The sequence below is a fragment of the Bos indicus genome, chromosome 20 (genome assembly GCF_029378745.1).
Source record: "Bos indicus isolate NIAB-ARS_2022 breed Sahiwal x Tharparkar chromosome 20, NIAB-ARS_B.indTharparkar_mat_pri_1.0, whole genome shotgun sequence".
NCBI classification, from domain to species: domain Eukaryota; kingdom Metazoa; phylum Chordata; class Mammalia; order Artiodactyla; family Bovidae; genus Bos; species Bos indicus.
In genome coordinates this window covers 41,514,952-41,531,041 of record NC_091779.1, presented here as the reverse complement: position 1 = coordinate 41,531,041, position 16,090 = coordinate 41,514,952, and the positions used below count along the sequence as shown (strand labels likewise).

The 16,090-nt window shown below is 46.4% G+C and overlaps 1 protein-coding gene across 9 annotated transcripts in view; it reads left to right on the top strand.

Annotated features, from left to right (window-relative positions):
- The window catches only part of PDZD2 (PDZ domain containing 2), a 403,122-nt gene that overhangs the window by 310,477 nt on the left and 76,555 nt on the right, over positions 1-16,090 (top strand). For 8 of the 9 annotated variants that reach the window (XM_070774799.1, XM_070774797.1, XM_070774798.1 and 5 more), the window contains 3 exons: positions 1,549-1,691; positions 4,652-4,784; positions 10,244-10,393. In XM_070774799.1, the coding sequence (XP_070630900.1) occupies positions 1,549-1,691; positions 4,652-4,784; positions 10,244-10,393 (426 nt within the window). The remainder of the gene's footprint in view (positions 1-1,548; positions 1,692-4,651; positions 4,785-10,243; positions 10,394-16,090) is intronic. The other variant, XM_070774800.1, reaches the window with a different exon arrangement.

The window sequence follows — 16,090 nt, the reverse complement described above, 5'->3', positions numbered from 1 at the left end:
CATTGGGACCCCTACCTATATACGTAGAGCTAAAAAGGACTTTGGGATGAGCCTAAAGTCAGACTCCCAGATAAACCACTTTGGAAGCTTTTGCTTTCATTTCTCTGAATAGCCAAGTGTCTGAGGGAACTCCAGTGTTTTGCAGTGGAGTATCTTTGTGTCCTTGGAATGGAATACAGAGTCAAAAGGAGAATGAACCAAGGCAGTTCAGAGGACTTAGAGACCTTTTTTTTGTTGTCTAGTCATTCAGTCACATCCAACACTTTTGTGACCCCATAGACTGTAGCCCGCCAGGCTCCTCTGTCCATGGGATTCTCTAGGCAAGAATACTGGAGTGGGTTGCCATTTCCTTCTCCAGGGGATCTTCCTGACCCAGGGACCGAACCCTCATCTCCTGCAAAGTGTCCTGCATGGCAGGCAGATTCTTTACCACTGAGCCACCAGGGAAGCCCTAGAGACCTCTATTAGTTTTTAAAAATGATTGATTTGGGGAAATTCCTGGCAGTCCAGTGGTTAAGACTCCATGCATCCAGTGCTGGGGGTGTGGGTTCAATCCCTGGTCAGGGAACCAAGACCCCCCACAGCCAAAAAATAAGTGAAATAGAAAGGGTAGATTTTTATAGTTGTTGTAGCATTTTTAAATGTTTTTAAAGAGCGTGTTGACCAATGTATGTTGATAACAAGTACACCAGTGAATTTCCTATTTTGATTTCTCCAAGATCTCATTCACATGTTGTCGGGAAGTTTAAGATTCAATTCAGTGTGACGTTTTTAACATTTATGCGAGTGTAAGTCACATATGGTTACTGATTAACATTTATTATGTATTTTACTAGATGTCAGGAGCATTGCTGCCTGCTTCCTGTCTCATTTAATCCTAACAACCAGACTTGGAAGTTTTGCTAATCATCCCTACTTTAAAGGCAGGGATATTGAGGTTTTGAGGCCTCAATTGATTTTCATAAGTACTAAGTGGTTGAGCTTGGCTTAAACTAGTTGATTGGATCAAACTAGAGTCTCCTGGCTCTGTCTTCCTTTCATTTCCCTTTATTAATTAGTAGGTGTAGTAAATAAACGGAACCCAGACACAGCCAGTGTTTACTCATGTAGTGGTATCTGGGTTTCAGGCAGAAGAGCTTTACTTAACAGGATCCTGGTCAGGGAATTCACACATCACCTTTGCCGTGCTTTCCAAAGTCATCTCCACTGGCCCCAGGTGGCTCATTCAATTTAATTAAAATGAAATGAAACATTCAGGGTCTCCGTTGCCAGCAGCCACATTTCAGGCATTCGACAGCCACCTGTGGCTGGCGGCTCTCCTGTTAGATGATGCAGACACAGAACACTCCTGCCGTCATGAGAACTGGATTGGGCAGCACTGACTGCTGCCCGAGACTTTGGTCCAGCCCGTAGAGTTTTCTCATCAGTGGGCCTCTGCAGTGTCGGTCAACAAGCGATGGGACTCGGCCAGACCTCCAGCTGCCCCTCCTGTGAGAATGGTGCGTGTCTGTCCAGATGCTTCACGGTGTGCTCACTTTTTCTTCCAAGGAGGAAGTCGGCCGGATATGGAAGATGGAGCTGCTTAAAGAATCGGATGGGCTGGGAATTCAGGTTAGTGGAGGCCGAGGATCAAAGCGCTCACCTCACGCTATCGTTGTCACCCAAGTGAAGGAAGGCGGTGCCGCTCACAGGTGACTGGATAACTCTCCCCTTTCTCTGCTTCCTGGTCCTCCCCTCCCCTGCCCCTGGGTGCTGGGGGGGGTAGTCAAAGGCCTGGTGATTACAGCTTACAAGGAAGGTGCTGGAGCATGGCAGGAAATCAGGCACTAGCAGTTCTAATTAAATACCCTTCTGAGCACAGGAAGTGGCTAATGGGTGGGGCCACTGCACGAAGGAGGGATTAGATTCCTTTCTAATCCATTCACTTTGAGTGTCAAGTGAAAGTTATCCTGAGTCTGAGGATGCTGGTGACACGTGATTCCTTATCCAGAGCTACCACTTGGTGGAACACCACATCCTTCACATGGTCACTGTGGCTGACGACTCGGGAAAGTGATGGGGGTTCAAACGTGACCACAGTTCACCTGCCACGTCATGGCTGTCAAGATTTGATACACATGTAAACACGTGTGTCTTGGTCATGCAGATGTGGAGGGAGAAAAATCAATGTGAGTTTTCTCCTTGTGACCTGAAAACCATTCACACTCCAAAGCTACTTTTTTAACCTCAACAGTCATCTGAAGTAGGAAGATGGGTGGCGCTTAGGCAGAGGCACGTCAAAGAAGTCCATATTGAGTCAGAGGGAGGTAGCCGTCCCCAGATGGAAGGTATGCTCCTACTTTGGGGCTGATTGCTCCTATATACATAGGGCATCTACTATTTGCAAAGCACCATAGGGTGTATTTGTATGTTGGATGCCCATCTGTATAGAATAAGTGGGTAAAGGTGGAATTTCACTGATGAGGGAGGTGATGCTGGTCTGGAATTAGTATTCAGCCCAGGTACCCTGATGCTGAAAGGGAAATGGCAAACCAGAGCAGTAATGGCCTGCCCAAGACCTTGGGGGCTCTCAGAAACATATCTCATTAGGCGAAGTTGAAGGAGCTTGACATATTTGGTCTGAAGAATAGAATACCGAGGAGAGGACCAGTGCACTGATTATCAAGGTTTTCAACGCTCATCAGTCCCATAACTAGAAAATATGATCTGTTAGCCTGAGTAGAGAAGAGATTAACTGCAGGTGTCACTTATTTGGGTGGCGGTAATTACTGAAGGTTTAAGACCTTAGGTAGTTCATATCCAGAAGAGCATCATCACACTTCCCAAAGGATAGCTGCTTTAAAGAATTCGCATCAGATAGCCATTTCCCCATTACTCCTAGGTCTTTGGAAAGTTGGCAATTAGGAAATTCCTGTGCCCAGAGCTGAGCTTAAATAGAACTGTTCTTATCCATTTTTCAAGTGAGCCATTTTTTAACGGGTCTCACCGTTTTCTTACACCCCTAGCCTGTATGTGTGTATGTGTCTGGGTGTCTAATTCACATGTGGGGCATTCTAGGTAATAACTGGAGCTGAGAAAGATGGGATCAAAGAGGAAAATAAGAGGAACAGAGATGTGGATGGCTTGATGGTGGTGTGGATAAGTAAACCCAAGGACACTGGCCCTGACCACTGTGTTCTCCAGTATTCCTGAATGCCTCTCCTTCAGAGAGCTTGCCCTCATGCCTCCTTGAGCTTCCAGTGTGCTTATTCACCATGGTTTCCCTCTTTCTCTTCTCTTTCCATCCCAAGCATCTACTGTGATACTTAGCATTTCTCTGCTTTAGGGATTTTTGAAGGACAGAAAGCAGAGATTGTCAGCAATCTCTCATGCTTCCTGTCTTCTGTTAAAGCCTAAATTCATAGAAAAGATAATGATACATGCCCTAGAGGACAGAGAGAGAAAATGGTGAGGGAGAGGAGGAGAGGGAAGTTGGTTAATTTATTGAAAGCAAGCAAGGAGGAGAGAGTCTACAGACTGAAGAGAAAAACACTGGGGTGAATCTGTGTGAGAGACAAGCGTGAGTGCCACCCTTGAATCCTGGGTGCTGATGCAAAGCCTCCAGAGGGGATGGTGGGACCTGGGCTTTGGGACTCTCAACTTCACTCAATTTCCCATCTCATATTTAGCAGTGGGGATGAAGAGCCTCTGGCTGCTTTGGGATCATGGGAGACCAGGCCATTGGAGGCTCAGTTGGCACCCACAGAACTGTTGACCTCCTATGACTGACAAGGCCTGCCTGGTGCTCTGTAACCGTCTGTCCCCAAACCTCTGTAGGGCAGGCAGACCCCGTGGTGACTGGACCTCCTTCCAGCCCAGTAGGAAGGAAGCTCCAAGTCCTTCACTTAATTTAAAGGAAACAAAGAGAACACATTTGCATGCCTGTGATGTACACCGGGTCTGTTCCCTGCAACAGCAGTAACTTAGGCAGTTTCTTTGTTCATTTTTCCGTTCATCCACCTGCTTATGGAGCTTGGCGGCAGAGACACAAGGAGGAAGGGGGCAGTTTGAGACTTGACCCTCAAGGCCCCATGACTCTTGGGCACAGGGGTTACAGACACATGCGGTTCAGGGTCTCAGGTGCCACAGAGGAAATCCTGGCAACAGTGTGTCACCTGGGGAGAGAGGGACGGGTGTTAGGGAAGGATTCCTGGTGAGCTGCGGATACCTTTTTCTTCTGGGGCTCAGCTCAGAGACTCAGCTGATGACTCAGTCACAAGGGCAGGATGGCAGGTAGGACTGAGAAAAGAAAGACTTAAGTATCCTAAAGATTTGGGGTCTCGATTCCTCTCCATCATGTCTCCACCTGCATGGGAGGTGTTTCATTGACATTGATGTAGGATATGGTGGTAACTTATGATCGTGCCTATAACTAAGGGACCATCTGAAATCATAAAGCTCCTAGTCTCTGCTAACTGGGCATCTGGACCCTGACAGAAGGATGAGCGGTCCCACCCCAGCCGTCCCCATCTTCCATACTCCTCTGTAGCCCATTTTGGACTGTCCCCTTCTGACAACCCTCCCCAACTCCAGGAAGATGGCCCTTCCCAAGCCTAGAACATCTTGACGAGGGATTTTTTTTTTTTTTTTTTTCCCGTCTCCATTTCCTCAGGGATGGCAGACTATCCTTAGGAGATGAGCTGCTGGTAATCAATGGTCACTTACTAGTCGGGCTCTCCCACGAGGAAGCTGTGGCCATTCTTCGCTCAGCCACTGGAGTGGTTCAGCTGGTGGTGGCCAGCAAGGTAGGTGGATTTGTTTGTTTTGTAAAATATTTTGAATGGCAGTGGTAGATTTGGTTGTGAGCCCTCCGCATGAACCCCCTCACCCCTGCCCCCTAACACATGCGTACTCCCCTTTGCTTGGGCCAGGCAAATAGCCATGATTCTGCAGTGCAAGCCCACAAGGGGCCCTGAGCTTAAGGGCATTTAATCATCTTGCCATCCTTTAAGAGTCTTTATAGGTATATCTGGGCTTCTCTGGTAGCTCAGCTGGTAAAGAATCCGCCTGCAAAGCGGGAAACCAGGGTTCGATCCCTGGGTTGGGAAGATCCCCTGGAGAAGGGAGCAGCTACCCACTCCAGCATTCTGGCCTGGAGAATTCCATGGACTAGGATGCAAAGAGTTGGACATGACTGAGAGACTTTCACGATAGGTTTATCTAGGAGATTAAAAAGCAACAAAAGGACTAAAGAAAAGGGATGAATGGGAGAAAAGCCAGGATAGAGAGAGTAGCAACTGGCCCAAGGGGAAACCAAGGAGGAGATGTGGAAGCAGGGGCGGGAGGGAGGTGACGCGCCTCTGGAGATGCACACCTTCTCGGACCTGCAGGAAGGAGGTTGGGACGGCATGGGCAGGCTGCAGGCCCGGGCTCTGATCCCCAGCAGCACACAGCCTCGGTGCTGGAGGAAGCCTTGTGAACCTTGCTTGTCCAGCTACGCCCCCTCCCATCCTCCTCAATTTTACAAATGACCCGGCGAGACAGAGCTTCCGAGGGGGCCTTGATGCGGCTGGCAGTGCCGGGACCCTGGCTCTTGCTGTGACGCCCAGTCTGGCCATGCCCTCTGTCTGGATGCCAGCTCTTCTTCACGAGGCCTCAGGCTGGGGCTCCTTTCACCCCCACCCACCAGAGCATGTGAAACTAGTGCTGAGATATGGGACCCCCATCTCTCTCCAGGGTCTTGCCAGCCTTAGAACGCTGCAGAGAGGCAGTGGGATACCGCGGCTGCGGGACCAGGGGAGGAACAAGGACTGTCTGGGTTCTGCTCCATTGTCTGATGAGATAGTGACATCCATGAGCCCAGGGGAGAGCCCTCAGGACTTGGGGGCTAGTGCAGTGGAGCCATGGGGCTTCTTTCCAGTTCATCCTGGATCCAACGCAGGGGAGCACTGGTGTGAGCCACCCCGTCCTTAACCCTTCCCAGCAATAGCTCTCACCAGGATGGCTGATTTCCCTCAGTTATCCTTGATGTTACTTTTGAACCCTGCATCCACAGGTTTTTATTTTCCTTCTTAGATTTTGTGTGCTCAATCACGTCTGACTCTGCAACCCCATGGACTGTAGCCTGCCAGGCTCCCCTGTCCATGAGATTTCTCAGGCAAGAATACTGAAGTGGGTTGCCGTTACCTCCTCAGGGGATCTTTCCAACTGTGTCTCTTGTGTCTCCTGCATTGGCAGGCAGATTCTTTACCACTAGCACCTCCTAGGTTTAATAAATAGGTGAGTATTTTGAGTCATCTGAAAAATCTACTTTCCCCCTTTATGCTTCGCTGGTGGCTCAACTGGTAAAGAATCCACCTGCAATGCAGGAGACCTGGGTTTGATTCCTGGGTTAGGAAGATCCCCTGGAGAGGGGAACAGCTACCCACTCCAGTATTCTAGCTGGAGAATTCCATGAACTGTATAGTCCATGGAGTCACAAAGAGTCAGACACGACTGAGCAACTTTCACTTTCTCCTTTATACCATGTACCCCAAATCCTGCTTCCAACCAGAATTCAGAGCTTGGCAAAGACTTGGCAGGAAGAGCTGATGCTGAAGCCCTGGAGGCAGGAATTGAGACCTTCTCCATTCATACACCCCATCTTCACCTCCCAGAGGTGCCATGGGCATCCTCTTCCTAGGGGTGGGGCAGGAGCAAAGCCAGGGATGCTCTCGGTCAGCCTGGTGGATCCCACAAGGAGGGAAAGGCTGAAACAAATTCCCCATTTGACCAGATGTGGTGGGAATTTGAAAAGCCTTATTGGTTCTTACACACGCACACCCCACCTCCCCAAGCTTGCAGCTTAACCCCGCAGGGGTCTCTGCACAGGCATTAAAGCATGTCCACCAGACCTTTATTTCTGGACTGACTTCTTTCTCCTACTAGTTTGGAAAGTGGGAAAGAAATCTCTTCTATGCCAGTCATTATACATAAACGACACAAAATACAAAAACAAAAAACGACCCCTCGTGGGTAAAACTAGTGATTAAGGGGCACGTGTGAGATTTTTGAAAACAGACATCGCTCATCAACTTAAAGGAAGAAAGACACTAATGTACTGGCTACCACTGGGCGCTAGGCGCTTTATACCTACTGTCTCATTTAATTCTTAAAGTGAATCCCGTGAGAGAGCCATTAGTTCTTCTTATTCAGAAGATGAGATTAAAATCTAAGCGATCAGTTCATCTGTCCAGAGGTCATGCAGGCGGTGGGTGGCAGAAGCAGCTTTCATCCTGGGTCCGCTGGCCGTCAGAGCTTCATGCTACCCCTCAGTCACGTAAGATATAAAGGAATCCAGAGCCCCTGGTGTTAGAACAAGGTCATGTGTTCCTGCCAGAGGCTGTGACACTTTGGGATGCTTGCTGAGGTCTTCGTAGGGCTGAGCAGTGTCCAGAGCTGAGGAACAGGCGTCCATTCTGGTTTTCAGTCTGTTGGCTCTTGGCCATCTGTCCAGAGCTACGGCCCTAAGGCTGACCAGCCCTCAGAGCTTTCTCCTCCTTCCCATTTGCTTCGCCTACAACTAAGCCAAATACGCTACTGCAGCAGCTGCCAGCTGTTTGCTCCTGTACTTACTCTGCTTCGTCTAAGGTGCTCATCCGTGGAGAAGAAGCACCTGATTGTTAGGCACTGCTTGACTTCTGTTCCTCTTCTTTATCCCAAAGAACAAGTCATCTACAGACTTCAGTTCTGCCTTTACATTCAAAGAGAAAAGAATAAAAAACTTTTGACTTGTCACATATAAGGAATAATAAAAAAATCTAAATTATTGTTGCAGATAAGCATCACCTCGTGACAAAACTTAACCGGCATTGTTTTAGAAATATCACAGTTACTGTCTTCTGGAAGGGATGTCTCGTGTTTCCGCACCGTATGTCATTTGTGTATGAGAGGAGCTTAGAAAGTTTTTGCTGAATGAATAAACTCGGAATGCCCTAGATCATCTTGATATTCCTGGAAGTACATGCATAGCAACACGGATTTCTCTTATGCACTTCTCTTTTTTGTTTCACTCTTGGTTTTTATTTACAAGAAATATGTATTCATTGTATCTAATGTAGAAAACCCAGAAAAAAAAGGATGAGAAGAAAAACATGATAAAATGTCTAATATCGCCCATGGTACCATCCACTAACTGGCGTTTCCTTCCAGACAGGAACACGTTTCCTTTTCAATTGAATCAAACACAAGGAGACTGACTGTACCTGGAGACAGTCCCACCAGGATTCGGGCAGCACAGCCCTTTAAAAGCTGTGTGTCTTGAGCAAGTTGTTGCTTCTTTCGAAATCTCACTTGTGCGGTGAGAATCAATAACTGCTTCATGGGATATTAGGAAGATCAAATGAAGGATAAAGATCTCTAAACAATGTAGTTGGTCACAGTGAGCACTTGCAGAAATGTGTCTTTATGGTTTTCATATTGTATCCAGGTTGTTGTTACATCTGTTATTAATATGGTTCTTACATATTATTTTTAACCTGCTTTTTCACTAAGTAACCCGCTAAAAAATGGCAACCCACTCCAGTGTTCTTGCCTGGAGAATCCCAGGGACGGGGGAGCCTGGTGGGCTGCTGTCTATGGAGTCGCACAGAGTCGGACACAACTGAAGCAACTTAGCAGCAGCAGCAACCCGCCAAAAGAGCTCTTTCCACATCAGGAAATGTATTTCTGGATCAGCATTTTTAATGACAGTGGCGTATTCTATCTTGTGGCTGTTGTGAAATTTACTCAGCAGTTGGAACTTTCACTCTTTTAAGCTTTCTGCTATTAATAGTTGAGCAGAATTGACATCACAGAAATGGATTCAGCTCACTTTGTCGCAAATAACTCTTTTTCCTTTCCTTGGGCAAGGTCTGAAAGTATGGTAGTCACAAATTACTGATCTAAGATGAGTGAAGTTCAGGTACCTTGCAGGAGTGGAATCCACGTCGAACTAGGAACAAACATCAATCTCACCAGGTGCCAGCTCACTGGTAGTTTGTAAGTCCCTTTTATAAGCTGGGTATTCTTTGTTGTTCTATTTTCCATCATCCCCCAAGGAATATGATGGTCAAAACTTTGCACATGTTTCCTTCCTGGTAGAAATCGCTGGTGTGGCAACAAGAGGAGAGGGCACGTTGCTCTTTCATTCTGGCCTCAGATCAGCCCTGTAGCCCTGGTCCCTGGCCTCACGTGCCATGTCCTTCCCCAGGAGAGCTCTCAGCGCCCGTGCGTGCCTCATTTGTCCTTGAGATTGTCACCCGGCCTCATGGATCTCGCCTGCACCGCACACCCATTCTGACTTTATCTGTGTCTAGGAAGGAAGGGCTCTGTTAATGAAGCCCCCTTTGGAGTCTAATCTTAATAGAATGTGATTCCATGGGTTTCTGTTGTCTTTTAAAAGTTGTTCAAGGACTGCTTTCATGGCAGACATTATCGGTCTCTACTCTCATTGCGATTCAGTAAATGATCTAATCTTTCTAACCAACAGGGGCTTGTGAGATGAGCAGTGAGCGAGAGGAGAATATAGTGGATGTTTGAGCTCTGAGCTCGACCTAGAGACACAGCGCTGAGTAGACATGGTTTGGGGAACTCTCAGACAAAAAGCAAGATAGACGAATAAGTTATATACCCACAGTGAGGCAGTAAACGTAGAGGACATGAGAGGAGAAATGTGGGACTCCAGGAAGGCTTGCCAGAGAGGATGCTCAAGCTTTGCCTCAAGAGGTCTTAGTCTTGGGAAGAAGAGTGGTCTAGGCAGGGGAGCTGCTGGTGAAAGAGGAAGCATGGCTGGGAGAGCCTGGCGTGTTTGAAAGTCAGGGTGGCTTGAATGGAAGGGAGGCTTAGAGGGGAGAATGGAGGCAGGTGAGTTTGGAGAGCTGGGCAGAGGCCAAATCTCTGATGTTGGCCTGCCAATGAGGGAGTTTAAATTACATCCTGAAAGTAAGACGGCGGTGGGGGGGTGGGATGGGGGGGAATCGAAGGATCTTAAGTTCAGGGAGCTTAGATTACTCATAGAAACATTCACCTAAGAAACACTGATTCATCAAGGGAAAAAAAAACTCAAGGTTTAAATTGGCTCTGTACCCCGGACATGTGCATTCGCCTCGCACACCTGGAAATGTGAACATATACTCCATGTAGTCGTTGGACTGGGAACACGTGGCCACCCACGGTTGACTCCGCTATGTTTCCTTGACCTTGATATCGCAGGGTAATTCACAGGCGTCTCATTGTTTCCCCGCAGGAGAACTCTGCCGAGGACCTCCTGAGGCTGACATCTAAGAGTCTGCCTGACCTGACCAGCTCCACAGAGGACGTGTCCTCTTGGACCGACAACGAAGACCAGGAGCCAGACGAGGACGAAGGCACCGGCTCATCTTCCATCCAGAGCGCAGTAAGTGCGCCTGTGCTCTGCCGGGATGCTCTGCTGGGATGATGTTCTGCCAAAGACTTGGGTACCAGGGCCAGAGATAAAAGCTGGAGATAGACATTATGGTCCAGACCAGGATGGGAGAGAACCACAGTGCATCTTTTTATTTATTTATTTTTTTTTGTTAGAATCATCCAGAAAAATCTATGAAGGTAATACTTCACGTTTAAGAAAAAACAATTGGCACCATACCCCTGGACATAAGAGAGCAATTGGTACTGAGTTCAGTGCATGTATCAACTTCTAGGGTGTCTTATAATATGCTAAGGATTTTATTGCTATTTCTTGATACAGTATTTGAAAATTATTGCTTGTGAAGTTGAGCTTAGATGGAGAGATGTCTGGTTGCAAGTGGAATGTTAAAGTAACACAGCACCCATTCAGGCGAACTTGCATGGATGTATCTCCCAGTTTTAATGAAATGAGGACTTTGCGCTTGGCTCGTGGCTCTTCCTCACACAGCCTGTGGCCCTTCACGCCCTCGTGTGCTGCCCCCCCGCCCCCGCCGTGTGGTCTGGCAGAGTCGGGAGGGCTGTGTTAACTGTGGTTGCAGCGCAGCTCTGTGGTCTCCTCTTCGTTTCCCACATCTTACAGATAGCCCATATTTAGTATAAAACCTTGTTAGCTGTCGTTCCCATCCATCCAGGCCTGGGGAGGGTCCCTTCTTTCTGCCATTTGGATCTCTTACTCCTTCCCAGTAGCACTGAGCCTTGGCAGCATGATAAGCATTGGGAAGTTAGTCCTGTCTGTAATTAGGCCTTAGAAGACAGCAACACAAAATGTATCTCTTCTCCCATTTATATAATTGTTGTTGCTTAGTAACTCAGTTGTGTCTGACTCTTTGCGACCCCATGAACTACAGAATACCAGGTTTCCCTGTCCTTCGCCATCTCCTGGAGTTTGCTCAGACTCATGTCCATCGGGCTTCCCTGGTGGCTCAGCTGATAAAGAGTCTGCTTGCAGTGCAGGAGACCTGGGTTCGATCCCTGAGTTGGGGAAATCCCCCAGAGAAGGGAATGGCCACCCACTCCAGTATTGTAGTATTCTGGCCTAGAGAATCCCATGGAATATACAGTCGCCAAGGGTCGGACACGACTGAGCAACTTTCACTTCACTTCATGTCCATTGAGTCAGTGATGCCATTCAACCATCTCATCCTCTGTTGTCCCCTTCTTCTCCTGCCTCCTGTCTTTCCCAGCATCAGAGTCTTTTCCAATGAGTTGGCTCTTTACATCAGGTGGCCAAAGTATTGGAGCTTCAGTTTATCATCAGTCCTTCCAATCAATATTCACAATTGATTTCCTTTAGGATTGACTGGTTTGATCTCCTTGCAGTCCAAGGGACTCTCAAGAGTCTTCTCCAGCACCATAGTTTGAAAGCATCAGTTCTTCAGCACTCAGCCTTTTTTATGGTTCAACTCTCACATCTATACAACTATTTATATTATAATACGATAATTTAAGAAAGAAAAAGTTACTTTTTCCTTTTCTTTTTTATCACTAGAGTTCCAGAGCCACTAAACTATGGTTGTGCAGATTGTGGACTGCACAAAGGTACCACATCTAAAGGAGCACCACTTACATCATAAATACCATAGGCTTTTGTGTTTATGAGGACAGTTTTCTGGAAGATGGCAGTAAATTTTGTTCTAACAAAATCAGTACATTAAGACAACTTTCCAGTAAACAAAGGAAAACATCTTGAAGAAGGTGTGTGTTGCGGGGGTGTGTGTGTGTGTGTGTGTTAGTCAGTCACTCAATCATGTCCATCTCTTTGTGACCCCATGGACTGTAGCCTGCCAGGCTCCCCTGTCCATGGGATTCTCCAGGCAAGAATACTGGAGTGGATTGCCATTTCCTTCTCTTCTCCCTGACCCAGGGATCAAACCTATATGTCTTACGTCTCATGCGTTGGCAGGTAGATTTCTTTACCACTTACACCTGGGAAACCCTCCAGAATATATCCTATCTATAATAAATCTCTTAGCTCTCATACCAGGACCATGTGGCTTTCCCGTGAACTACTTGTCACATTTAGATTTGTGCTTATTTGATTAAAATCTGTTTCTCCCATCTAACTGTGAACTCCATGTGATGTGGGAACATGATGTCTGGTTTGGGTTCCCAGTGAATCCCTTGAATTTAGCCAGTACATCTGGTGCTGGGTTATAAATAACTTAATACATTTAAAAACAAACAACAGGACAAGCATTCATTTAAAACTAATGAAAAAATGACAACAAAATCTAACTAGGTTTATCCACCACAAACATTATGGTTATGCCCCTGGCTCATAGCTGACCATATCCTAGCAGCCTCAAAGGGCTGATATCAACATTTCAGCCCCTACAGTGGTGACTTACAGAGACAGATGGCTCTCTGGATAAGCCTGGAACTGTCTGAATATCCTGTGTCTCTTCTCCCGCTATTGTGTGCCCACCCTTCAAGGCCAGGATCTTTCTGAGCCTGCCCATCCTCCTGTGACCTCCTCCCCAGCCCCAGCACTGTCCATTCGCTGTTGGCACAGCAGTCACCCTCCACACAGAAGGCGTACGGAGTGTGTGCAGTCCCGCCGTAAACTGTTCAACTCCAGCCTGACTCTGAAGTCCCACCTTTCTAACCAGACGTGGCTCTCCAGCCCACAGTTTTTCCCCTCACACGCCCACAATCTGGAGGGCTCGATCCCACCGCCCTGCCCAACTCAGCCAGCTCTCAGTGGGGAGTCGAGTAAGCTCAGGGTGTAAAGAGAGGAAAAGTCTGCAGCACACCTGCACCTCCTCTGATAAGGGCCAGGGCGAGTATGTGGCCCAATAGTCTGTGGAGAGGTTATAATCACATGTTTTAAAATTTCATAATTCATAATCTCTTGCCAAAAAATCCAAGGAATTATTTGTCTAGAATTTTTTTACACTAAATACTGCTCTAAACATTAGCCATGACATATATTAAATGTATTACATGTTATATACATTTATTTAAATTATAACTTAGACTTATTGTAGTTTTATAAATTATAATGCTTTTTATAAAATGTATTTATGTAATATAGACTTCCCTGGTGGCTCAATGGTAAGGAATCTGCCCGCCAAGCAAGATATGCAGGTTCAATCCCTGGGTCAGGAAGATCCCCTGGAGATGGAAATGGCAACCCTCTCCAGTATTCTTGCTGAAATAATCCTATGGACAGAGGAGCCTGGTGGGCTACAGTCCACGGGGTTACAAGAGAGTCGGACGCAACTTAGCAACTAAATAACCATTTATGTAATATATATGTATAATATAACTCATAATTTATGGGTTAAATGAGTTGTTCTAATTTCAAGAGTAATGTTTCTACTATATAAGTGGTTTTTGGTCCCCCCATCCCCAAGAAAACCTCACAAATAAAATACAGATCACCCACAATCGTACTATTGAAAGATAGTAGGATTTAATATTTTACTATGCTTTTCAAGTTGATTTTAAGCACATATATATTTTTAACTGACCTTATATTAACAACTTATGAAGCTTACTGTGGTCTTAATGATAGAATCATAAACATCTCCCCAAAGCATGATTTATAATGGCTAACATTTTATAACATGGATATGCCATAATTTATTTTACTAATTTTCTACCAAAAATTCCATTTACATCTATCACATGTGTATTTTATTTTTAAAATCATAAAGAATTCTTCATGGAACATGATTGTCCATGTAGCCCTCTGCACATTTCTCGTTTTCTTAATTTGCTTCAATGGCTTGTAGCAGTAGAATTGCTTAGTTAAAAGTTTTCTCCAGAGAGGTTATGCTAATTTACATTTCTAGCAGTGCCTGGGGCCTGTCATTGCCAATAACATTATCTGAAAAGTTTACAAATTAATCACATCTTGTTGTATATATTTGTTGTGTATGCTTGTTACTGCAGTTTTGCCAAAGGACTTTCAATGTATTCTGTGCTAACACACTTTATTTGGGAAACTTTAGGTTGCTTTTAAGAAGAAACAGATGACTGAGCAGTAGTCCCCCACAAGTACGCATGTTTCAGAGCTGTGCTTCTGGGTACAGTTTTCTCTGTTATGTCACCTGCAGCTCGCAAATGCAAATCCCGAACCCCTTATCGTCGGTGGGGAAACCGGCACTGACCTTCCTTGACTGTTAGTTCTGCCTTCTTTGTGCTCCAGACACCCCTCACCTCACCTCACCTTCTGTCCACACCCCTCACAAAACATCACAGAGAAGCGACACCAGCCTTCTTCCCTGGCTTGTCATCCTTGCCTGAATGCCCACCGTCTGTCAGCCACTCCCTTGAGCTCTGGTTTCAAGCCAGATGACCTGGGTATGAGACAGAGTCCTGCAGGGCCAGGAAGTAAGCACATGACATTTTCCCAACTTCACGGTCTTCCCAGAATCTCCTGCTGGGCCTTCTCAAGGTGCTGAGCTACTGAGGTGGGGAGGGGGATAATTATTTTTTAGTTTTATGTTTATGATCCAAGGCTGTTTTATGATCCTTAAACACCGGTGAACCACTTAGATGAAAGAAACTTGGTACTGTTTTAATCAACTAAATCACAAAGCCTTTTACTTCCCTGATGATAATGATGAAACCTGCTGCCAAGTTCGACTCTGACTTTGACTCTTCCTGCACCTCTAAGTCGTGGATGCCCCGAGCACTTAAATGGAGCAAATGTAATACAAACGCTCAGGGTCTGCCATGAACATCCCTGTGATCTATTTTTCATGGCTGCAATAAACAGCCATGAGATTTTCCCTTCAAAAAGCTCTAGCCATGCTTAGAATAGAGCCATATGCATGCTCAGAATAGAACCATATGGTGAGTATCAAGTGTGAGGAGTAAAGGCAGCAAAAAGAGAACTGGGATGGGACAGTGAAATCCCACAGTCATTTGCATAATTGTCACCATCTCAGTGGGGTCTGACTTCATTGAGGGGGTCCTCCCTCCCCTCCCTGCACCACATCTGATCTTAAAAACCTCCAGGTTGATCTCAGAAATAGCCAAGTCTAGTCCCCTCCCCTGTACTAACTGTGGTCCTGATCCACCCGATCGGTCATTCTTTCTCAAGTCTTTCTTCTCCGCTTTGTCTTCTGCCAGATGATGGTAATTTTTAAATGAGAGGCTGGCCATGTCGCTCGCTTTAAAGTCCTTCAAGGTGTCTCGGTCACACTGACTTTAAAATCACAACTGCTTAACGTGAAGCCGTCAGATCCAGCCTGCCTATGCTTCCTTTCCTTCTGTCTGTGCTCCTGGCAGACCTAAACACACACACACACACACACACACACACACACACACACACACAATACAATGCCTCTGCACACATACAACCCTCCCTGGCACACTCCCAAACCTGCTACTCCCTGTTCCCCTGGCATTTAGCATTGGCTGTTTTCTAATTATTTGTTCCTACATATCTCTTTGGGGGTCTTCCCATCCCAAGGAATCTTCCCATCCCAGGGGTCAAACCCAGGTCTCCCACATTGCAGGCAGATTTTTTACTGTCTGAGCCACCAGGGAAGCCCAGTCTCTTTGAGAGGAGAAAGAAAATATTTAAATTTATAAACTTTTGAAGTCAGGTATACCTCATTCCTAGAGCAGGGCATGGCAACCTGCTCCAGTATTCTTACCTGGGGAATCCCATGCACAGAGGAACCTGGAG